Here is a 25,106-nt window from a genome sequence, read left to right on the forward strand (position 1 = left end):
TAAGCTTGTATTTTTAAAAAGAAAAACCTGTATTCTTTAAAAAAATATGCTGAAGATCTATATTTTGCTGTTTTGAATAGCACAATTGTCACATATGTATTTGATAAATCAGAAATTCCTTCAAAAGGAGGACATTTGGGCATTTTTTCTTGTTCTCGGAGGTCCTCTTGGTTTTTGTTAAAAAGGAGGACATGTCCTCCAAAAAGGGGACATATGGTAGGCCGGCCTAACTTAAATCAAGGTTGTTCCCCACTGAAAATATAAAAACAGGAAAACTGTTCACGCTTCAGTGAATATTTGATGACGCATATTTTGGCTCGACTTTTGAAGCGCCAATCTTGAACTGGTAATGTATTGTTTTGAAAACTTAGCAAATGTGCTCGATAGGAATGTCATGCATTTTCGAAGTGTATTGTTTCATTGTTTGTGTAGTATTTATTTTTCTGTCACTTTTATTGGCGGTACATAAAATTTATAACATTTTTTGCAGAAGAAACAACAGTAGGTGTAATGTCTGAGTTTACAGCTGGAAAAGCAATTCCTGTTCGCGTTGCTTTGCGCACTCGCCCACTGCTTCCATATGAACTTAATGAAGGCGCAAAGGAATGCCTAACATTCGTGCAAGAAGCACAGCAGGTGATTTATTTGCTGCACTTTAACATTTTTGCTGTTATTTCAATGCTTAGTATTGTAATTTTGTTTTATTTTCAATAGTGTTCTTATATAATTATAATTACTGTTTGTCTTAAAATTTTTTGGGTTACAAGTTCAGTTAATGGTAAAAATAACGGCCCAAATAGACGTAAAAAGCGACATGCTTTATTGTTCAAACGTTTCACTGATGATGGCATGAGCATTTGCCGAAACGGTTGAACAATAAAGCATGTCGCTTTTTACGTCTATTTGGGCCGTTATTTTTACCATTAAACTTATGAACAGATCCGTATATAGTGTTCCAAAGTTCAGTTAAAGTAATGAAACATTTTTTAAAAAATTAATTTTTTAAACTTTTGATCTACAAGTGTCAAAATATCAAATCTAGTAATAAACACAAAATTTAACTGCCTACATGGAAAGAAACAGTGAACGAATTTTTGACAGTAAAACAAATGACTTGAAATTTAGGTATAGTTAGCAGCACTAAATTTACTGTAAGGTGCTTGTTTCAAAAATTCAAACCCCAGCTTCAAATGAGTGACATTAAAGTGTTGAATCAAGGAACTGTCGATAGGCAGATGTTTTGCACATAGTTCTTGGCTTCAGTTCACTACTTTTAGGACACCATACTCAAATTTTACTGTCTTTTTCACATACTTCATAGTGCCGAATAAGCACGATCTTTTGGGTTTTTTGTAGGTAGTTGTCAACAGAAACAGAGCATTTACCTTTGACTATGTATTTGATTCCACAATTAGTCAGGGAATAGTATACAAGACCAGTGTTGCCCCTTTGATTGATGGAATATTTAAAGGTATTGTTGAGTATTTGTTTATTTTTGTATGAAACCAATTGTTAATACTTATTTACTCAATACTTATTATAATGAACGTGATTTATTTAGGATTCAATGGGACGGTAATCGCGTATGGTCAAACTGGTAGTGGGAAAACTTACTCAATGGGATCTGCCCACTGTGTGTCACAGTCTGCTTCTGATGAAGGAGTTGGCGTTATTCCAAGGGTCATAAATGACCTATTTAATGGAATAGAAAGTCGTTCTAAGTTTAAATTTTGTATCAAAGTTTCTTATGTTGAGGTAATTTTAAATAGATCACTGTGAATGTCTGTGGAATGGTGTCTTATTGTTTTGTGTTGTTTTTGTAATTAGATTTACAAAGAAGAGTTAAAAGACCTTCTTGCACCAGAACAAAATCGTCAATCAAATTTGGCCATTCGAGAAAACCCTGATGGGTCAATTAGAATAGCAGGTTTGTTTCGCTTTTGCACGAACGAAAAAAGCCATCACATACATAATTAAATTATTTCTAGCTGATAACTCTTTAAAGCAGTACTTATAAACTTTTTCTGTCACAGAACTAAAAATACTTGCAATAGGGTTTAACTGTAATGTAAAGCATTTCGTTTTTTTTTTTTATCCACACAGAGAAATAACATGTCCAGAGAGATGTGAGGCAAAATGATACCACTTTCGAGCCCTATCCCCCCAAAGCAATGTAACTGCGAGAAATAGTCTTGAAATTAAAATAGCCTAAATTTCTTGGACAAATTGTTACTAATGATAATTGATAAAACAAACGTTTTTTGACTGTAACTCAATGTTTAATTTGTTTACAGGTCTAACAGAAGTAACAGTTTCCAGTCCATGTGAAACTCTTGAGTTCATGGAACAAGGTAACTCCATCCGGTCAACTGGTTCCACTGCAATGAATGCAACATCATCTCGTTCCCATGCAATTTTTACAATCAGTTTAGAAGATTTGTAAGTATTAAAATTAAACAAAATAGTGGTTTTAAACTGATGATGGTTTAAGGACATCCTTGAGTGAAAAAAAATATTTTTTTAATGGAATACTTATCATATTTGCATACTCTATCTTACTAGTCTGTTTTAGTTTTATTTCACTTGTTATGCCATTTATATCTGAAGTACAGCAGTAAGTTTGAGATTTAACACCACTTATTGAATTGCATTTAAACTGTTGCATCTTAATTATGGGTCCCCTTCCCTGAAGGGGACACATATTGATTTTACTCGAATTTGTTTTTTTTCTCTGTTTTTCTTTGTTTGTTTTCTTCCCAAAGTTTGTCCAACTCATTTTTCCATCAAATGTTTGATGGACTTGGATGAAATTTACACAGATGGTAGATGTGCATACCACTTTGGTTTTGTTGATCCCAGTATAATCCCAGTATTTACCCCGCTAGCCCCCTAAAATGGGTATTTTTCTTCCCAAAATTTGTCCGACTTGTTTTGCCATCAAATGTTTGATTAATTTGGCTGAAACTTACACATATGGTAGATATAGGTATGTAGATATGCATCCCACTTTGTTTTTGTTGATAACCCCAGTATTTATCCTGCTAGCCCCCTAAAATGGGTGAGTTTGTAAACAGTGTCAGCATAGGCGCCCAGTGGGCGGTGGCGGGTGGCGTCGCCACCTTGGATTTGTAAAGCACGGTGGCGGCCACCGCGGATATTTTGATTTGTTTGTAGCGGTATCGTACGAAACATCGCAAATTCAGGGAGCATTTTGGCTTTTAAACAAGCGTACTGCCGAAACTGCAACCTGTTTTGGTTAGTGTCTCGTTTATGACGTCAAACACACAATTGTTGGCATTGAATGTATGGCCATTATTGTGTACAATCCTATTGTACTGTTATAAATAGTTATTTTGGTGATACGAGAGCAACAACTTGACGAAACGTTGCTGAACCAAAAATAACGTTAAAGCAAAGTGTTTCAAATGAATATTATTTCAAAATTTTTTGACGAACGTTGCATTCTATTTTTTAATTGGAGCTCGTGTGGTTGTACGCATTGGTGACGTCACTTTATGTGACGCCATAATTTACGTCCGCCACCTTGCATTTTTGTAAAACTCGACGCCTATGAGTGTCAGAATTGGCTGAAATTTGGAGTATGCCATTTATAGGTGTCGATGCCTGATCCAAAATAACTATTGTCGGGCGAAATGCCCGTCGACAGACTTTTTCGAATTGGCTATTGGCTAAAATTTGGGTAGCATGTGGACTATGGTTGTCTCTTGAAATGCACTATTTTTAACTTTACATGTGTGGTGACCCATGAGTTTCTGCCTGCAGAAACAACTAAGGTTGTAAAAGACGATGGCTAATATGGGACCCAATACAAAATAAGCATAGGAAATATATTTATGTTTTAAAACAGGTTATAGTGTAAATGCAACGACAAAATGTGCTGAGCCACCCTTCTAGTTAAAATAGCTTCCCTTTTTCGTCCTAATCCTTTGATATTTATTGTTTATTTGTTGCATCTTTGCAGAGATGAATACACATGTTCAAAGTTTCACTTGGTGGACTTGGCCGGTTCAGAAAGACAAAAACGCACCAAAGCCCAGGGTGAGCGCCTACAGGAGGGAATCAAGATAAACGCTGGTCTTCTGGCTTTGGGCAATGTCATAAGTGCCTTGGGTGAAAGGCGAAATGCTGATCAACACATTCCATACAGGGATTCCAAACTAACGCGTATTCTTCAAGGTGAATGTCTTATTTTTTTATTAGTTAGCCAAAGTCTATGTCGGAAAGAAAATGTAAGTATATATTTGCATCACAACGTGAAGCTCGTATGTGAGATGCAACTCATGCGAGAAGGTATGTTGATAAACAGGGTCGTGAGTTCGGTTGCAGATTTACTGATACCGACTTATTCTACACTAATTTGCCGATTCCGTCTTTACCCTAAAGAAAAGTTTTTTGTTACCCTCGCACATTTTAGTGAGAACATTTGAATCACAACGTAAACTTAGTTTGCTTGAGGTAGATTAACATGTACGGCACCAAAAGAGTAACTTAAGTCACCTCCAATAATACGAAACAATGGTGCCTTCGGAATTGAAAAAAAAATACTTATTTCATTGTTATCGTTAAATAGACGACAATCTGTGTGAACCTTACTAACTCCTTCAGTACTATCGACAGCCTATAAAAAGAATGAAAATTATAAGTCGGGTCGGGCTTTTCGAGTAAGGTTCGGACAAGAATTGAAATAAAAAAGGCTTGATTCGGGCCTGAATTTAGACTTGGCATTTTTTCACCAACTTTCGGGACTGTTTCAGGCTTTGATTATAAAAACGTACGTTTCCAGGTTGTACTTCGGATTCTGACCGGGTTAGGGCCCCAATTTTAGCCCCGCCTGCAACTTTTTGCCGACAATCTGTATCATAAGTATTTGCTTGTTGTATTTTTCTCACAGATTCCCTCGGTGGTAACAGCCTGACAGTTATGATCGCTTGTGTGAGTCCTGCCGACTGCAATGTGGAAGAAACGATCAACACACTTCGTTATGCTGACCGAGCGCGAAAGATTAAGAACAAACCAATGGTGAATCGCGACCCGCAAACCGCTGAACTGGTGTCGCTTCGCAAAGAGGTAAAAATCCTCATTTATAAAATATAGACCGAAAGGCCTTTGTCGTTGTGGTAAAATTAAAGGCATCTGATAACACTAACAGTTGTTATCGCTGGCAAAGTTTACCTGATAAAATTTATAAACAGATTCTTGCTGTTTTACACCATATTGCAGTGGTTCTCAAACTTTTTTGACCGCGACCCAAATCTGGGTTTTATGAACATCTCACGACCCAAGCTTCAAACATCAAAAAATGTATTAACGAGACGGACTGCAATTTTCGCCGCCGCATAGGAGTCTGCCCAGCATGTCAAAATGGCGGCAGGCTTAATGAGGTCGAAGCCGATTCGTTCGACAATTGCATAACACACATTGTGGGTTTGCAGCGCCATGATCACTGATAGAAGTGAATCCCAAATCTAAAAATGTTTCCTTCTACGAATACTTACACATCCTTTAACGCTAACTGTTACATCTCCCGTTCAGTTATGCAAGATTAACTTGTCCTATTATTTCCCGTGCTATGACGTTACAATCGCCATGTGCGTAACAATAAAATTAGAAAGCTATTGTCTGTATGTTGTAATAATTGGTTTTACTGTACAACGTAGTCGAGTGAGGCGACTTTATTTCTGCATTAAGTAAATTCGTTTGTGTTTACTGAATGCAGTAATAGTTTGTTTGGGCAGAACTGAATCACCATAGCACGACCCATTTTTGGACCCTGCGCGACCCATGTTTGGGTCGCGACCCATACTTTGAGAACCACTGCCATATTGCAATACAATTTTTTTGAGTTCGCTGATACCTATAATATACCGAGTCAAAAATTGTCCGATACTCAAAGTAGTTGAGAAACACTGCTTTGAAATATCGTTGGCACTTGTACGGATATCTTAAAAATCAGTATCAGTGACTAATTATTAAAACGTTAGTATTAAGAAACAAGGTATACCTAAGACAACCCTTACTTCATTATTATTTTTTTACTTTGTTTATCGTGCACTATGTAATACGCGCATTTAGTGTTATTTGCCCCGATGAACCTGTACCTGTACAAAAATGCAATTGCCAGAAGAGCTCTGTAAGGTTAAAGTTCACTTGATGTTTTTGTTTTCAGGTACAACAACTTCGACTTAAACTTCTTCAAAGTGGTGCCAGCACAACATTCAGTGAAACAAGCACACCGCGGGAGTCGTTTGCTGATCGAGAGAAACTCAACAGTCTGGAGGAAGAGAATCGCCAGCTCGTATCAGAGATGCAAAAACTTGTGGACAGTAACACGGAGATGTGTGAGAAGGTAAATGTGGAAGAGTGAGAAAAGTATACCAGATCGAGCTTTTACATAAGTCCTGGACCCGAATAGCCCATTGTTTTGTTCTGAAGGCCTAAAAATGAAAAAAGCTTAAATTCAAATCACACCTCCACCTTTTTCATCGGTTTTACTCACACAAAAAAACTGAAATCACATGTATTTATGCATATAAATTCCTATTTAAAAATTAAATTCCTATTTAAAAACATAGCTTTTGATTTGATCTTAAATTGAGGACTTCTGAACAGCTTAGATCAAGTTTACAGTCATTGCTATATACGTAGGCCATTACTACGGACCTGGTATGCGAAGAGCTCCAGGGCAAATTGGTTGAGCTGCGTACGGAAGCCGAAAAGGTGGCGAACGATCCACACGACTTATCTCTTGCCGAGGAAGCGATCTCAGAAGAGGAACAACGTGAATGCATCCACAACCTTCGCAACCTGCATAAGAAATTGCTTGATGTTCAGGTTTGGTGTTGTCAATCTGTGTGTTATACAAAAAAATAGGCATTAAAAAGTGTAAAAAAGTTTACATGGCGTGTTATACCTTTTCTGACAAGTGCAGTCATGTTTCATCAGGTCAATGGCAACGAAGACTCCCCGGGAAATATTATCACCAACTTGACCACTGTTTTACATGCGACAAGGCGCGATTCTGAAGAGGGAGCCAGTGCCAACAGTAAGTAATATCATGGAATTTTTGAACGCTTCGCACGCCACTTCAGAGTTGAAATCGATCGCGCTCTTCAGGCCTTACTCGTGCTTGAGCATGGCTGGCTTGATTCGGATCTGAATTCACACCATTTGTGCTGTAATTTTACCGACTTTCCGGCCTAGTTTTAACTATGCTGTTTATAATGAAAGGTGGTTCAGGTCGGATTTCGAACTTGCACATCCAAGTTCAGGCCGGTTAGCGCCCAATTTTAAACATGCATACACCTTGTGCCACTTATCGTGCCAAAGAAAAAAAATGCACATTACATGTACCAGCATATTGTAAAACGTGCCAGCAAAAAGGAGTAAAAAATTAAGTGCTTAACATGCCTCTTGCAGATTCAATGGCAGATGAGACCGGAATGGACACAAGTCTGAAAGCAGAACACATCCTTCGGACTGCTAAGTTGTCCAACCAGCTACAGGAGTTAAGTAAAGCACTCGCTATGAAGGTATACCAGATTTGACCGCCAGTTTAAACTATAGTCATACCCGATTCGCCTTAATTGGGCTCGGACCAAAATCTAATGTTCTGCGATTATAAATTAGCCGAGAAATACGCATTTTGTGCGCTAAATAGATACTTTGTCTCAGCAATGGCATTTAGAAATAAGGCTAGGCCTTTATTTTGGTGTTACAGAAGGTTGTTTTTGTGTGTAAAAGATTTGGTTTCGGCCGAATCAAAACAAACTTTTTGGCTAAAGTTAAATCTTTGTCAAAATCGCTGGTTCAACCAAACGAATTCGAAACAAATTTTGGTTTGCTGTTCGACAGGAGGAGCTGGCGAAACGAATGTGTGCAGGTGGTGAAGACATGGGAGTGTTGAAGTCGCAATACGAAGATAAACTTTTGAAACTGGACAAACAGATCGACAGTTTGCAGAAGGAAAAGGACGCGCTTGCTACCGCTCTTGAAGTCGCGGTAAAAAACAACGAGAATCGAACGTGAGTAGAATAAAGAATCTATTGGCCTGTATCACTTAACTATAGTTTCACTTTCATCTTACACTTAGCTGACAAGTGTAAAAAAATACAAAGCAATGTTAAAAAAGTGTAGCTCAGTTGGTACAGCGTTAGGCCTGGAAAGGCTTGTGTCATGGGTTCGAACCTCACTGAAGGCTAGATTTTTCTTGCCTTGCCATATGGGAATGCTTAGTGGTCTGCTGGGCCTGACACACAACGATTTCGAAATAAGTGTACCATGATCGCTGGTCAGCACGAATGCGTCAAGGCTGATCCCAGTTATGAATTTATGTTTAACTTAACAAATATATGTTATGTTTTATTAATTTGTGACATTGCGTTTCCGTGCAGAATTAGCGAACAACGAAGACGGCGATTGCTTGAGCTCGAGACGCAAATCAAGGAATTGAAACGGGAGAAGAAAGAGAAGGAAAAAGTTTCCAAGTTGAAAGCACAAGGCGACCAGAAAATCACAAAACTCAACGGGTAAGCAAAATCTGTAAAAACTACTTGGGTTTTGGAACCCGCAAAAACAAATTAGTTTTGCCTTGAACTTGTCTTTTTGTTTTACAGCGAGATCCAAGCGATCAAAAGTAGCAGAGTAAAACTGATGCGACAGATAAAAGAGGAAAATCAAAAGTTTCTTGCAATGAAAAAAGAGAAGGAGCGGGAAGTGAAACAACTCAAGGAGAAGGTGATTACCATCTTTGTGAATTTCACGTAAAGCTGTCTCATTTTTGTGTTGCACAACTGCACAGTAAACTAAGGTCAACAGTATAAGCTTTTGCACCGGCATGACCAGTGTTTTTTTTAAAGTGTTTTTTCGGTCCCCCAAATTTCTCCAGCGGTTTCCCAAAATGGCTATTTAAGCAAATATGGCTATTTTTTGGTATTTAAATGAAACACTTGCGGTCTCTTAAAACTACTTAGCGGTCACCCAAACCAAACCTTAAAAAAAAACCTGGGCATGACCATCATTCAACAGTAGGGTTTGCGTAATAGTCAAGTTATTTTATTTCATTAAGACTCTACAAGTCTGGTTGAACATTGTTGCACCGTTTAATCACGCCCGACTCGTGTTTTTAGCAAAGGTTTACCAATGGTAATCGTTGACCAAGAGAATACAACTTTTCTATACTGCATGTGCTGTAGTGTGAAAAATCATTTATTGATACATGGCTGCCAGTATACAGGGTTTTATATGCATGTGGACAGGGGCATAGATTTGTGTTGTGCATACTTGTTGAAGTTTTAGGCATGTTTTGAAAGAATGACTATTAGTATTGACCATCTATGATAATATTATACAGGATCGTAAGCGCCAATATGAAATTGTGAAGTTGGAACGAGATTTTGTCAAGCAAAAGAATGTCCTGCGTCGCAAGACCGAGGAAGCTGCGGCATCCAATCGAAGACTAAAGGAAGCTTTGAGCAAACAGAAAATGGCAGCCGCAAAGCGTCAACAGTCACAATCGAGAACCTTGGATAGCGCCAACACTAAAATGCGCGTAAGTTGGCAGAACAATGACACCAGTAGTTTTTTTAAGGCAATGCTCCAAATTAGTGATGGGACAAGTACCCGGTACCCGGTACTCGGTATCGATGGTATCGAACGATTTCAGTGGTATCGATACTCGTACTCGGTATCGAAATATTTTGTCTCAGTTTTCGATACCAACGTGCGAGTACCGAAGGCCGATTTACACCATAAGAATACGGGCAACTTTTGGCCAATATTTGCTTCGGACAGTACAAAATTGGAAAAAAGTCCCGCCAGTTTACGTACGCCTTTTTCGCTATCACGTGGTGATTACATTTTTCGGCATGTGTGTGCGCACGCCTTTACCCCGAGCATGGCAGATAAATTAGCTAGTGATATACAACTAAGTACAACACTACACTTAAGTACTCGGTAATCGTACTCGGTAATCGTACTCGGTAATCGTACTCGGTATCGAAGGTATATACATGTGGTACTCGTACTCGGTATCGGTACTCGCTTCAAAATCTGGTATCGTCCCATCACTACTCCAAATGCATGTGCGGTTTTCGTGTCACACATTGTAGACCGCAGTCCTACCCATCAGCTAACTGGGACATGTTGCACTTGCTGACAGTAGTGACAGGGCCTCGGCAATTTTTAACCTTTGCAAAAAAAAAACTAAATAGATATAAGCGTTTTTGTGGCAGTAGATAAGTGTCATTGCACGGGTATTGTGTGTAAACTTGAAATTTACTTCTGTGTACTGTTTATAAAGTTCCGAAAAAAGGGGAATTCCGGTTAATTGCAACAGAGCTTGGCAGTTTGGAATTGCGTTAAACAGGAATCGAAATTTGTAAAGTCTGCTTATTGTGTTTCCTATCTACAAATGCCATACCACTTAAACTGTCAGTGTACAATGTGTCATGGTAAATCCAACACATAGTTAAAAACCTCAACTGCATGGTTTGTTGGATTTTTACAACCAGTTGATCACATCATATTTCGCATACAGTTTTGGTTGGAGGAAGATATCGAGATTGCAGTTCGGTCGAAAGAAGCTAAAAGACACTTGGAAGGATTGGAAGAAGATCTAAAAGTTCTGCAAGAGGATTTACAGAACATGGAAAATAGTGATTCACCAAGCAAGCGGGTAAGCAGTGTACTGTTTTTCGGTGTATGAGCAAATGAAATAGTGGTAATGTGACTTCGTTCAACTTTGTGAAAGACACTAGCACCTACGTTGTTTTGAGTAACAACCGCAACTAATAAAAAACGCGCGTTTTATTTCCGCGATTCTCGATATCACACGTGCTGAGATCGTTCAAAGCATATTTTCTTAAATACTTCTTTCAAGGTCGGCATTAACTCGGTACCGAGTACTCGGGTTTTGGCTCGGTTCGACCCATCCCTAACCATTACCACTTTGCAGAGACGAACGTTCGTGAAGTCGGATGCCGACGATCTTGTGAGGCGAAAACGGGAGCTTGAAGACGAAGTGGAGCTCAAAGAAGCACAAGTAAAAGATCTAAAAAGCAAGCTAAGCGATGCGAAAGACGCGCGAACACGACAACAGACGCGATGGGTTCAAATCACCAGCATCGCTGAGGCCAGAGCGATTATGAAACACCTTTTTGGATTGGTGAGAGATCGTGGCGTTCTAAAACTTTGGGTTTGAGACCTTTTTATTATGTTTATCACATTTAAAAACAAAACTATTGAAAACCAAATTTGGCCTGTTGAAAAAAATGTTTAACGTGATTTGTTATCGAGTGTTTTCAAAAGTGGTTATAATATGTGCAATGTAGGTAAAATGTGTAAATAAAACAAATGTGTAAATAAGAACATAGAAGTAATATAGAGTTGGTATTTTTTTCCTCTGACAAACTTGTTTTGTTACCACTTTATTAAAAATATCCAAGTGGTAAATGTTATTTAAAAACACGGCGGGACTGGCGACTGCTCGCTTAAGCTCGTAAAAGATTTCAAAAATCGTTTGTCCCAATTTCCCACAACCGAATGTAGTATTTGTCAAATTTTTGCTTTCATGTACCTAAATTTGTTAGGGGAAGATGTTCAGAATTAATTGGGAAATGTAGGAAAAAGTACTTCTGTGATAACATACTTGTACTCACAGATTGTTGCTTCGCGTATGTCCGAGGAAGAATGTTTGGAGGCGAAAAAACGTGCGATAGAGGAAGGCAATAAAGCGCGCGCTGTATGCAGGGAGTTGGAGAACGAGATAGAGCAAAATAAACGAGACCAGGAACACAGTATTACTGCCCTTGAGACCACATATCACGAACAAGTAGGAAGGATATATATATGCGAATTGTTTTAAAAATGTTAATTTTGTGTTCTGGAAACTTTTTATGATTGCTTTATGTCGCAAAAGCAAATCGAAAAATGTATGCGAAAAATGAACTTTTCTTTATCATAGACAAATCGTATTCAGTAAACCTCCGTTAATCCGGAGCCGTTTGGGCTAAAAACAAATTTCTGATGTGGCGAGGTTCCAGATGGACCGATGTCGATTACTTAAAGCCTTACTGCATTAAAAATCATGTATATCTCAAGTTTGTCTAAATTAGGCGAAGATCCGAATTAACCGAATCCGGGCCGAGGTTTACTGCACATGTACTACGATTTTTGCTTCATGATTGTGATGCATTTGAAACGTAACATGCGACTGACCGGCATACAATTTACAACATTTGATTACATATAAAAAGCCATCTTTTTCATTGTCCTCATAAGCTGAGTTGAAACTCCTTTCAAACCCAGTTGATTTTAGATGTTGTTGCTCACGAGCCAGCTCAACCAATCGTCGTCGAATCGAACTTTGGTGAATCCGACGCAGCGTGAGGCAAACTTGGAGGCGCAAATTAAAATACAAGTGAGTTTCGTGACAAGGACCTGCAAGATTTGTGGCCTTCATGCTAAACGGTTGCGGTCCCAAATGCCTCACTTAGTTCACAAACCTTCTAAAATTTAGTAATAAAGAATTAACAAATGTGTGAACTTATTAAATTTAAACCGCTTGTGCAACATGTCACTTTGTTGTAATATTTGCTATGGTTAACTCTACAACTTCAGACAGTGTTTCGCGTTTTCTATAGAACTCGAATTAACAACTTTGCATGTGTGTATATCTGCCTGCAAAAACAACAACGCAGCAACGTAAATAAATGTCCCGACGTTTATCTCAGTGTAGTAGATGTATGTGTTGGTGAAAGTCAGCCCGAAAACATCGTTTTTTGTCATGACTGTAAAAACATGTTTTTTTTTTTGCTTTTTTTAAAAGCTGTGCTAATCGTTTTATTTTTATCTATAGGCAAGTGTTATCGAGGAAATGCGTAAACAGCAGGAGAGTGAAATGGCAAGAAGAGATTCGTACATTGGCGAGGCGGGAGACAAACAAACCTTCTTTCAACCACTCGACACAACCTTCAAAAAACCAACCAAACCGAAAATTGAGGTTGGTGACAACACAACGTATTACCCTACTAAAAAACCTAATCCACCAGCCTTTCACCCAACAAACTGGTGTTTTTCAGTCAAATAAAATGTTTCCTCTTTACCATGTTGATCACATACACATTAATAATGTGGACCTTTCGTTTTAACACTTTTGATATACCTGCCTTACACTTGTCATAGCACCACTGCAGTCAACACCAACTTGGAGGAACCGGTTTATTTATATCAGTTTAACTCAGACATCATAAAATCGTTTTCCTCCAGGCCCGAAACTACGGGGTCTACGAATCCGAAACCGAAGACGATGGCGACGACGATGACGAAGAAATATCCGACTACGAATCTGAGTCGGAATCGGAATATGAACCGACACCTAAACCAAAACGAACGAAAAAAAGAACCGGGTGCTTTTGTTCCAAGCTACATTGCTCGACTAAACATTGTCCTTGCCGCAAAGCTGGAATAATTTGTTCCGACGCCTGTGGCTGCGACAAAGATAGCTGCTGTAATTCTGAATCGAAAGATAAAACCTGGGTATGTACTGCACTAATCATGCAACACAACACGTTATTTGCTTATACAGTAAATCACGGTTAATCTGGATCCGTTTGGACCCCCAAAAATTTCCAAAATAGGAGAAGATCCGGATTAACTGAATCCGGTTTAACTGTATTAGTTAAATAAAAAAATCGTTTCGAGTGTTTTTGACTTCATGTCTAAAAATATTTAAAGAATACTGCTAGCTCAGTAGATCTCACTCAAGCAGCGCCACATCACACTAACACTCGAATAGCGCCTGGACTTAAACTAGTGATGGGACGATAACAGATTTTGAAGCGAGTACCGAGTACGAGTACCACATGTATATACCTTCGATACCGAGTACTTAAGTGTAGTGTTGTACTTAGTTGTATATCACTGGCTAATTTATCTGCCATGGCCGGGGTACAGGTGTGCACACGCACATGCCGAAAAATGTAATCACCACGTGATAGCGAAAAAAATGTACGTAACCTGGCGGAACTTTTTTTTCTAATTTTGTGCTGTCCGAAGCAAATATTGAAGTTGCCCGTATTCTTATGGTGTAAATCGGCCTTCGGTACTCGCACGTTGGTATCGAAAACTGAGACAAAATATTTCGATACGTAGTACGAGTATCGATACCACTGAAATCGTTCGATACCATCGATACCGGGTACCGGGTACCGGGTACTCGTCCCATCACTAACTTAAACATTGAATTTGCTTTAAACAACGTTGAAATTCTAAGGTTGGTCTATCACTGCGTTCTGTTCTGCAGCGTGTATGCATGTTAGGTACAGACAATACAGCATGCTTCCAAGAGACTTTGTTTTGAATAAATTCAGTCTTCTCAACATTTTAAACATTAAAAAGCTAATTCAGATCAAAATGTTTGCTGTCAGCTTTGGGTAACGTTTGCACGAATCGTATGTTTTAAAACACTATTCCCTAAATAAAAGGGGAAGTTTATTTTTGGGAGGGGGGCAACGCTTTTGCATTTTGCTAACATTTATTTTATCTGTAGGACAGCAACGAAACTACAAGCAGTACAGGAGAGAAAACACTGGAAGACGCCGAAACATCAGAGAACATGGCTGCTCCATACTACGCAAGAAAAACTGGCCTTTTCGAATCAGGTACTTGGATATGGCTTTTGTGATATATAATGAAAAATAAAAGTAAACCGTTTTACTGAAGATTAAGTTTGTGTGTGTTCTTGTTGCAAGTCGTTTGTGTATATGCTTCACGCGTAATTTTGTTTTGAACAAGATAAACGACTTAGGATACACGCAAAGCCTTAGCCTTAATATGGGGCCAACTGAGTCTTTATCCTTCCAATGATTTTCTTTTCGTAATTTACTTTATGTACGCCTCTCTCCGCAACAGTGACCTCCAATCACATCGACCCCCAATATTATTCGTTTGCTTATGTAACTTGCTTTCAACATTTTTTTTATAACTTGGGGAACATATGGTAACTTTTTACAACTTATAGTCGAAAACCACTGCTCTTCTCGGAGCAATATTTTTGTAAGGCCTTTTTTTAACTTAGCACGTTGCCGGTGTACAAGATTGCATGTTAACTGCTGAAAAAAAGTTAAAACCGTTTTGTACTGTCACAAAAAAAAACATATACCGAACGAGAAATATTTTTACAGCAGAGAACAGTCCTGCTTTATCGCCAAGCAAAGCTCCAAACGGAAAGAACAGCGCGGAAGTAAAAAAATACAAACCAGTGTACTTCGACTCGCCCTTACAGGAACGTCAGCAGAACATCAGCGATATGTCCACGGACGAAGATGTAAAGTCTGGCTCAAAACCACGACCTTCTGTTGCGCCTACAAAACAAAGAAAGAGGCGACTCCTGGAACCTGTGGACTTTTTGGGATAGAATTTATGGAGTATTACAGAACATCGCTGGATTCTCGTTCCTCTAACAATTTCGCTTATTTTTGCTAAACTTACTTGTGTGGCATTCTCCCATTTCCTTCAATTTGGCAAAACTAACTGATCTAATGTTCGTTGCCATTAGCAACGTTAACTTAATGTAACGGTTTATGTCGCTTGTAATTTGTAGAGTGGCAATAAATTTGTAATGTTGGCAAAAAAAACACTTTTGCCGGTCGACCCAAGGTTCCAAACGAGTTTTGTATTGGATATGTTTGTGCCATACATGGGCGCCGCCACGTAGGGGCAAGAGGGGGCACTTGCCCCCCCTTGGAATTTCAGTGTACCTCAATTTAACATATTTAGCAGCAAACCTAATTAACTTGGCAGCGTGGGGATTTGTGACATCGTTCAATGCTTTAACTTTTAGTCAACTCAATTGTGAAGTACACGATTTATGGCTTCATATGTAACAAATTCTTGATGCGGTAAAGTATCAGCCAAAATTTGCCCCCTCTTGCAAAATTTTCTGCGGGCGCCCATGGTGCCATACTGGACTTTGTGGATCAAGGGGACCGGTAAATTATGCCAGGAGGTTCTGTACATAAAACAGAGGGGACATCATTTTTATAATTGCAAACACTCGTACATGAAGTTTGAAAAAATTTGAACAGTCTTCAAATGCCATTGTTGCTATGCAACTAAAGTAATTTTTGCCACATCTATTTTAACTGAGAGATATTAAACTCAGCTCTTTTGAAGAGAAATAGGTTAGGGTTTGTAGTTTCAAAACATTATGTCAAAGTAGCTACAGTATTTTTTTCCACCACCGATCCAATCTTTCACAAATAACGAAAGCATCTTAGTCCAGCCTCCAATAATTACAAAATCATTTCTGGTGTCAAACAACAAATATAGCGAAGGTGAGTATGAGTTTGACATTACTAGACAGCACATAACACTAGCTGTCAATTAAATTGCGTTCACTTAGTGATTGGTTAAAGAACACGCCCCTCGCGACACTATTCTCATGAGAACTGTATGGATCGATCATTACTATCATTTGATTGCGGTAATCTGCTTTTTGCCTGCGTCTCATTAGCAACCAATGCAATGCCACTTAATTAGCTTTTCACCTCAGTGCGGCCAAAAGTCAAATGGGTTGTTTCACTGTCTTGATAAAGGAGTTGAAGGATTGTGATTTTATTCTCTGAAATTTTACTCTACAATGGTGTATCTATCTCGAGTGTCCAGCAGCCAGTTACTAGGTTTTATTTTGCTTTTGTTTGCTTGGGCAGCATGTATATCGTCAATAGCGATTTCCGATTGGTGTCGAAGTGTTGTTCGACTTCAAGAGGTTAGCGTGTCGTATCATAAGTTGAATACCTATGCCAATCCGACTTTAACGAATGACAACGGAACAACTTCTCACTACGGTAAGTAATTTTTTAATCTATGCGTACTTTTTTAGATGATTGTGGACAATATAAATTAACAGACATTTTTCAGGGATTATGTTGCCACTTTTATTTTAAATCTGTTTTATAAAGTTTTTGCAAAGATTCTTGTCATTTATTTTGCAATCAAGTAAAGCTTAGTGGTAAATGATAAAGCCTGTCAAGTTATTAATCAAAACTTCAGTAAATTAACCATTTAATCCATGTATTTACATTCTCCAGTTTGAATTTACTCAATTTTCTTAGTTGTGTACTTATGTGTGTAAATTATGTGTGTTAACAGGAATCATTTCTGAGAAAAATACTTCCCATCACGCAGCAAATCAAACCAAATTGACTCGTCTAATCAAGCGTTGGCACACACTTGGCCACAAAGGGTTATGGAAAGAATGTATCAACCTGCCTGTAATAAGCGTTGATCGTTTCGAAACAATGCCAGTTCGCTATAATACGAAGAACATATCTGTAACCTATGGAATAACGACTCCACAAAACACGGGAGAAAGCGAAGCCACTACTGTTGGTGGGTTAGAGGAAAGCGGCAGAAACGTTACGAAACCGCCGAAGAAGACTGTTGTGATCACGCCTGATCAGTTCTACGACAGCAGAGAGAAAATTGCCACGACCAGCAACTGGAAACATATTCAAGATTGTACAAAAATTGTGATGGAAAAAACTTCTTGTCTGCTTCTGGTAAATTGGTTATGTTATTTGTAAGTTTTATTCATTTAAATGCCACCCTTAATTGTAATGGTTTGATAAAAATATCAAATTAAATACCTTTCGCATGTCTTAGTTTTAAAGTTATGAAACACAGCAAACTATAAAAACGTACTGCTGAAAGCATACAATCGGTAACTTTCTGTTAAATGTAGAGCATTCGCACAATGTTGATGCTGGGACTTCTGTCCGGAGGGTTGTGTGTCGTGGTCACATTGATGTCAATTATAGCCGACAAGCGAATTCGAGAACGTTCCATATCCCATCCAATGCGCCATCACTTTCACAGTCGGAATGTTCTTTCTGTATTGGCAAGTGCGATGTCAATGATTAGTGGGATACTGGTGCTGGTCAGGTTGGTCCTTTTTGTTAATATTGGTAGAAATATGCACACCAAGGTTACAACCAAATATGAGTAGGTTAGCATTTACAAAATATATATTACATTTTATCTGTCCCAAACAGTGAATAAACATAGTCTTGGTGTATTGTACTCAATTCGTCGATTTTTTGCAGTTGTTGGTGGTTTACACTGGACACAAACCTTTTATTTCTGATGCCATCCTACCAAGAATTCCACTCCAAAAATGGTGCTTTTTTCATTGCTGGGACCGGCATTTACGCCTGCATTACATCGGGTGTGACTTTTGTGATTGTCGCAGCCCTGCTCGGTTCCACAAATATTGTGCAACGACCCATTGACTTACTGGAGATGAAAGAGTTTGAGTAAAACAATACGTTGCATTCAAATTAGTGACCATAGCAGGCTTCTTGTAACTTTAATGGCTACATCAATTTACACAATTATTTGTTTTCTATCAGATCTGCCCTTACGAACAAACTGATCATCATAACCCGCTTTTGTACCCCAAACTATTTCCAGTGATCAACAAAAAACTGTAATGTGTTGTTGTTGTCGTGGTAGACTGTATAGACCAGCATTGTGTTGGGTACACGTTTTGTAGCTCTGAACGTGAAGGTGTACGTCTCGTAATACTTGGTCACACTATCAGTCTTTAATATGCGTATGCCTTTACTGGCTTAATAGTTGGTTAAAAATAACAGCAATGATCAGTTACCCTAAACCATTTCTGACATGCATACCGTGAGCTGATACTTTATTCATAACATGCTGTTACCAGCAATAAAGGTCTAGTTATGTGCGAGGATATGGTGGTTCTTCAGCTAGATTAAGTGGCAACGACAAACCGAACACTTAAAAGGAAATAGCGAGAGCAGAAAACTGTTTGCAACTAATAATGGAGGCAAATACGACAATTAAGAGAAATAGTGACCATGCAATAACAGTAACCATACAACGAAACTTGACATCTGCTCAACGGACGGGAACCGCAGAAACAACATCGTACCGATTGTCAAAGATTTTGTCAAAGAATCCCAGTACGTTAGTTAATTGTTGTATAAAAATGTCCAAAAGCAAGAAGCAGCTTGTTCGATAAACTGCAGGTTATAGAGAAGTTGCAAATGCCGGACGGGCGCGCAATGATAAAAACAAAACAAAGCCGCGTACAACGACTCTACAACATATGATTTGTCTCAAACAGCAACAAGCGAATCCACTGGGACGCTGTCGTCGATATTATTCACCCACGTGACTCCTCCATTCACGCGTGACGTCACAGTTAAGCCTTTCACCTTCGTTCAGTATACTTCGTCGTCATCGGCCCATATATCGGCGGGGGGCGTATTTTGGGCGGGGTTCGGGCTGGAGTTCGCGAGGGGCGTTAATTTCGGTGATGGTGTGTGAGTTGTGTTCAGTTTGCTGGAACTGCCGCTGCTTTGCATGTACTTCATGCTGGTCGAAGTCTGGCTCGGCCGCGGAAGGCTGCGTCGTGCCGGCTGTTGTGACGTCATCGGTGATTTGGAACGTGGCGCTGGAATTGAACGTCCTGCGAAACACGTGAAAGACTGTCCAGCAATGGTGTCGTAGAAGGGTTTGGATTTAACATGAGAGAATGCAAATATTGTTTTGGTCGAAACCCGAATAATAGTATGTCCTAGTTTCCAAATCTAAAAGCTGCGTATGTCCCAAATCAATTTCATAAATCAAACAAATAATAAAACGCTTGTTTAAAACAGTTGAATTAGTATGTTTCTATATGGCCTTAAAGGCTATAGCAATGTAAAAGATTGACATATATTCCACCAACCAAAACCTGATAACTATAACACTATGCCAAACAGTAAAACCTGACAGTTATTTTCTCCAATTATAGTCCTATTGACCAAACCATTTCTACGGTTGAAAGATCATCCAATCACAAAATGTACAACTGCGGATTTTCTTTGACATGCATGCTGAATACCAATTCGAACAAATTAATAGAAGTGGGTCAATAACAAAAGATGGGTTATAGCAGTGGTTCTTAATCTTTTTGTAGTCACGGACCTCTTTGAATTTTGTAAGTCTGCGGACCCCCAATGCAATTTACCATAAGTCTTTTTATGTTTCACGCTTCTTCCATTATACCCTGCCATGCTTTTGAAGCATTTAAATCCGCCCTTACAGTCCTTTAAAATCAAAGACGTTTCTGTATAATAGTGGCCAACGCTTCGAATTCATAATATTTCTGGTAAATATAACTTCACAAATCACTTGTCCTACTAAGTTTATTGTCCATGTGTGTTATGATGTCACAATAGGGAAGACAATCACAAAAAGTAATTGTTCTTGGCATTATTAAGGTGTAATAAACAGAGTACACTCGTATGCAGGATTGTAAAAACGGTTGAGAAACTTAAAAATATTCTTCTGTTGGTTAATGATACTTAACATATTTCCCTCCGTGGACCCCCTGGAACTATCTCACCCCAGGTTAAGAACCACTGGGTTATAGGAATAAAAACAATGGTTAAAGCAATACCTCTTAGTGAACTGGGCAAGTTGCTCTTGGTGGCAAGTTTTGATAATCTTGATGGTGGAGCACTTAACGCTGATTTGATAAGAGGTTGGTTGGCTGAAGAGTAGAAACACATTACCAACACACACAAATAAATGTTGGATGTTCGTGAAATCAACTGATTAAATCCTATATGATCTGTTGCCATGTTACTTAATTTCCTTAGTCCTGTAGTTTCCACTTAAAAAGGCACACAAGTATAGAAATTCAAGTGTCATAGGACATACTTTAAGTTCATCTTTTGGGTTCATAAAAACGCATCTAGTGTCAAATATGATACTCAGAGATGAGTGCAACGTCCATAACATCTAAACCCAAGGGTTCGTGAGCTGTCCCACTTCAAACAAGAAACTTACGACTAGGAGTTGTGTGATCGTTAGACAAAGCGGCAGTTCTACTATTGTTGGGTGAAAAGTCGCCTGGGAGGGAGTTTGTGACAAGGTTTGAATTTGTTCGTGTGGATGTCGGGGTTTGCGTTCTTGTAGGATTAGGTAAGCTCCTTCGCACATTATTTCTCACTGTAAAAAATTATTTGGTTTCTGAAATTTTGTTAAAACTAGTCTAGCAGGTAAAAGGCAAAGTAGGTTTCTTGCATTTTCATCATTTTGGTATTCTAATCCCAGCAACTTTAATACAGCTGCTCTCTTATGACAATTTAATACAAATCCTGCACAGGAAAAATGTTAATTTGTCTCACATACTACCTTACATCTGGTAACTTTAACAAGACTTTTCGACTGAATTTACTTTAACAATCACTGTCACTAGTTTGTACAAGGCGATGCTCTTGTTTCTGTGGTAAATATTGACAACACAAACATTAACGAACCATCAAAATGTTTTACACATCTCCAAATCACTTTTAGGTTTCTGAATGAGTTCAATACTGACCTGCAGGCTTCTGGGCAGGACTTCGAGCACGAGGTGAAGATCCTCTTCTCTCCACATGCACATTATGTGACCTTTCCATGCGCGTTGGAGTACGTGGCCCTATTTAGAAAGATGATATTTGATAAGGTGTAGCAAAGTGGTTCTTAACCTTTTCAAGATTGCAGACCACCTAACAATTTTTCATGTCCCTTTGTCCCACCTAAATCTTTTTGTAATGGGTAGACCATCAGATAGGCCCATTTTTTGATTAGCTAAAGTAGTTATTTCCACAAGTTTAGTTTCAAAACCAAAGCTATTTATGTACTACATGATACTGTTTAAAAACCTTGTTAGTTGGAAAGTTATGCCAATCTCTTACAAAAAGTTCTTTCATAACCCCTTCCTGAATTGATACAAACTTAATACAGCAATAGTAATTTCATAAATAGCTTTTAGCCCAAGTAAAAGAGACTTATTTAACCAACCCAATATTAATAGCGATTCTTAATGCAACCTCAATTCATTGCATTGGAGTGCCACTGGCAAAAGTCTCCACATACCACAGGTTGCCACCACTGTTGTAGCATGATAACATATATACAGTAGCAGTAATATCAGTAGCAAAACCAAAACATTGTTTTTGTGCACATAATTTTTTTTCTGTGCATATGCACTATTTAGACTCACTTCTTAATGTGTTTTGTTCTTCATCCACACAGGCGGAAGGGTAGAGGCCATGTGCTGTAGTCATGGTCTGACTTGGAACAGGAAGGTGGTGTGTATGGTGTGGAGACCCTGTGCATGTAATTCCAGTTTATAATGATTTAAAAAGACATTGTAGTAATGTGTAAGAGCCAAGGTTCCTGGCCCAGTCAGTTAAACTAAACTTATTGTTTTTGCAACGAGAAATATTATTAAATTTTGAAAAGGCAGTATTTGCTATGGCATTTTACATTGTAAATTTTGTTGGTGTGGACGCATTTTTGTAGCATAATTGTTTTAGTTGTAAAAGTTGTAATTGAGCACTTCATATATCCAACAGGGTGTTCCCGGATCAAACCCAGCAATTGATGCACTCCCATTCCAATTTGCTTTATCTTGATACGAAACCCATTTTTGATGCAACATAATATCATAGTGTAGTTACCAGAAGATGAGGAATTCCATTCTGTTTCATCTTCTACTGAGCCATGTTTTGGTCTGTGCGAAACCGGTGAGGCATCTGGCAATAGTAGAGATATTGAATTCACCACACATTCAAACACAGTCCGTGTTTACTCAACAAAGTATGTGGTATGAAAGCCAGCAACAAAAGAATTGGAACTGAATAGATGAAATGCTATTGTGTGAGAAGTTGTAGATACTTTAGCTGGGGTGGAAATAGTTATATTGTTATCTGATAATGTGAATGAATATTACTCCAGTAGGTTGTAGAAAAACGTTGCTTGTGATTTTCGGTGCTTTGCGGTGCTTTGTTTTTTTAAAAAAAGAACACTTACCAAAGCTGTTTTCACGGGGGTATGATGGGCTTCCTTTTCTTAATTCTAAAAGTCAAGGTTAAGAATATATATAAAAAAGTAGTAGGCTAAACAAATGTGTAAGTAAAATACAGTGGTAATTTCTTGATCCGTTTTTAATCACAAGCATACACCACATATGACAAGGCATACTGGTGATCAATAATAAAAATAATAAATACACACCATCTTGTTGAAGACGTGCAGTAACTTGTACATCAGTAGCATCTTCGTGTTTGTATTCATCAGCAAAACTTAGCTTCTGCTCAATAGATTTTTGCAGATAGCTGATATCTGGCATGTCAACTGAAACACAAGTTACAGGCACTAAGGTTCTTGCTATGTAATATTGAAACTAGATACAAGACTTTCCAAAATGTAGTGATGAAATGCCTAAAACATGTTTTGTAAAATGGTACAGAGTTCGTCAGCATGAACCAGTCACATCAAACAGTAATCCATTTTTTTGCTTACTGTCCAATGAACCCTCAAGTTTGGACAAGATGTTTTTCTTGGCAGCTGCTAGCTGTGGTGTTTTGGGATGTTCCAATTCATCAGTCAACCAATCTTGTGGGGATTGCTTCTTACCAGCATTATCAAAGAAATCGCATGATTTCGATTTAACAACTGGTGACATGAAGAGCCTTAAGATCCACAAACAAATATTTTAACAGTTTGTTTACAGTGGAAAAAACAGTATTCTTCTGCAATCTTGCATATTTTTCTGCCGAATTTACTGCACAATCTAACCCATTGTTAAAATTTAAAAGTAGCAGTCTATGCCAAAAACAAACAAGTAAACTAACTTAGCCAAAAAGCAAAAAGATGTAATTCATACCATGATGATTCATCATCTGTACAAACACTGGTCAGTAAATCATCATTGTCCTCAAAAAGAGGTACATCATCTACATCTGTCACACTGGTTTGGTTTTGTACTGCATCCCCCGCAGCAACGTTAGCTGGCTTGGAAAATTTGCTTGCCTGTGCAAAATAAAAACACATTACTTTCCTTTAGATAATAAAGAGTGTACAAACTGTGTTTGGAAAAAAATTAGTTTGCTAGCAAAAAATCATGAAAAATCAAAACAAGTCATTTTGGTTTTAGGGAATGACAGTGTTGTAAATTTACAGATGTTTTTCACACAATGCAAGAAAAAAAGTTGTTTAAACTTGAGACATAAAATGTCAAAGTAAATTACAGCTTCTGTAGAACAAACAACTTTTGTTTTTAAAATTGGTTCATTACATTAGAACTTAATCTTCCTGTTCTGTTTCGCAAGTGTTCGTTTTGCTTTTCGAGTTTTTTCACCAAATCCTTTAGTTTCTGAACTTCAACGTCATCAGGGGCGCCATCTGTTCCATTACTTGAAGTCAAGCCATTTTCCATACTTGTTGGACATATCAATAACAACGGCCCCAAACTCGCTATTACAAAAGAGAAAACAAATTAGTTAACAAACACATAGCAATACAATTACTTTGAAGAAACTTATACGAATCTTATTTTGCGTCCCATCTCATCTCACTACAATTTCTTTTTTACAGATATCCGATGAGCGATCCGATGAAATTTTTGTTTGTTTTCAATGGTAACCAACCATCGTAATCTTGCGTCGTGTGCTTTTCAAGAGGCTTTGAGTTAAGTGGATGTAATTTAGCTTAGAAAAATATTGCTGCTGATTGCTGAGTTTAGCATTTAAATTTTTATGATTTATTTCGAGTATTATTACTGTTCCAAGAGGCAATAAATGTCTCGCACCAGCACACTTGCTTCTATACAGCGTCCCGCCACGCTCTACAAAAACTACAGGAACGACGTTGTGCTTGTGGCAGTGTTGTGGACTTGGCCCAGATCGCCTTTATCAAAAGCTTGACTTTAAGCTGCAGTAAAAGCGCCTAGGCCTGAGATGGCAATGTTTTGTGTCAAAACTGTGGTTTAACTTCGGCATATTATTAAAAAAAGTTCTCACCAAGTATAGCTACGAAAGAAAACAACTTATGTACGCTACATTAAACATAGGCTTTTTTGATCCAAGCTTTAATTATTTCCTCCATAGATTTTTGATACAACAAAATATACAACAGGTGCGATACTTTTGCTATTGTTTTTTAATCAACGAAATCAAAATTCTACGTGAAAAACAGAAAACTGGAGCCTAATACGAAAAAAAATAAAAGCACTGTTTTGA

The 25,106-nt window shown here is 38.2% G+C and overlaps 3 protein-coding genes across 3 annotated transcripts; 2 read left to right on the plus strand and 1 right to left on the minus strand.

The window, feature by feature from the left end:
• Nucleotides 1-471: 471 nt before the first annotated feature.
• Nucleotides 472-15,674, plus strand: LOC145237422 (chromosome-associated kinesin KIF4A-like). The gene is made up of 23 exons (XM_080100275.1): nucleotides 472-636; nucleotides 1,357-1,471; nucleotides 1,562-1,755; nucleotides 1,828-1,927; nucleotides 2,295-2,439; nucleotides 3,983-4,197; nucleotides 4,913-5,088; nucleotides 6,188-6,367; nucleotides 6,667-6,852; nucleotides 6,964-7,063; nucleotides 7,438-7,550; nucleotides 7,873-8,042; nucleotides 8,412-8,546; nucleotides 8,634-8,754; nucleotides 9,371-9,568; nucleotides 10,556-10,693; nucleotides 10,973-11,182; nucleotides 11,678-11,848; nucleotides 12,335-12,436; nucleotides 12,875-13,018; nucleotides 13,285-13,554; nucleotides 14,567-14,678; nucleotides 15,201-15,674. Exons 1-23 carry the CDS (start codon nucleotides 511-513, stop codon nucleotides 15,431-15,433), a joined length of 3,654 nt encoding a protein of 1,217 aa, XP_079956401.1. The 5' UTR covers nucleotides 472-510; the 3' UTR covers nucleotides 15,434-15,674.
• A 58-nt stretch (nucleotides 15,675-15,732) lies between these two features.
• On the plus strand, nucleotides 15,733-18,625 carry LOC145237424 (uncharacterized). Its single transcript, XM_080100277.1, has 4 exons — nucleotides 15,733-16,865; nucleotides 17,170-17,579; nucleotides 17,762-17,961; nucleotides 18,123-18,625. The coding sequence occupies exons 1-4, from the start codon at nucleotides 16,658-16,660 to the stop codon at nucleotides 18,334-18,336; spliced, it is 1,032 nt and encodes a 343-aa protein (XP_079956403.1). The 5' UTR covers nucleotides 15,733-16,657; the 3' UTR covers nucleotides 18,337-18,625.
• An 82-nt stretch (nucleotides 18,626-18,707) lies between these two features.
• LOC145237423 (uncharacterized) lies at nucleotides 18,708-24,376 on the minus strand. The gene is made up of 11 exons (XM_080100276.1): nucleotides 24,164-24,376; nucleotides 23,753-23,898; nucleotides 23,389-23,558; nucleotides 23,101-23,220; nucleotides 22,897-22,941; nucleotides 22,545-22,619; nucleotides 22,085-22,192; nucleotides 21,419-21,517; nucleotides 20,884-21,045; nucleotides 20,492-20,584; nucleotides 18,708-19,516 (listed from the first exon to the last, which is right to left on the minus strand). Exons 1-11 carry the CDS (start codon nucleotides 24,302-24,304, stop codon nucleotides 19,269-19,271), a joined length of 1,407 nt encoding a protein of 468 aa, XP_079956402.1. The 5' UTR covers nucleotides 24,305-24,376; the 3' UTR covers nucleotides 18,708-19,268.
• Between the last annotated feature and the right edge of the window lie 730 nt (nucleotides 24,377-25,106).

This window comes from Phallusia mammillata, chromosome 7, assembly GCF_965637545.1.
Source record: "Phallusia mammillata chromosome 7, kaPhaMamm4.hap1.1, whole genome shotgun sequence".
NCBI lineage: Eukaryota > Metazoa > Chordata > Ascidiacea > Phlebobranchia > Ascidiidae > Phallusia > Phallusia mammillata.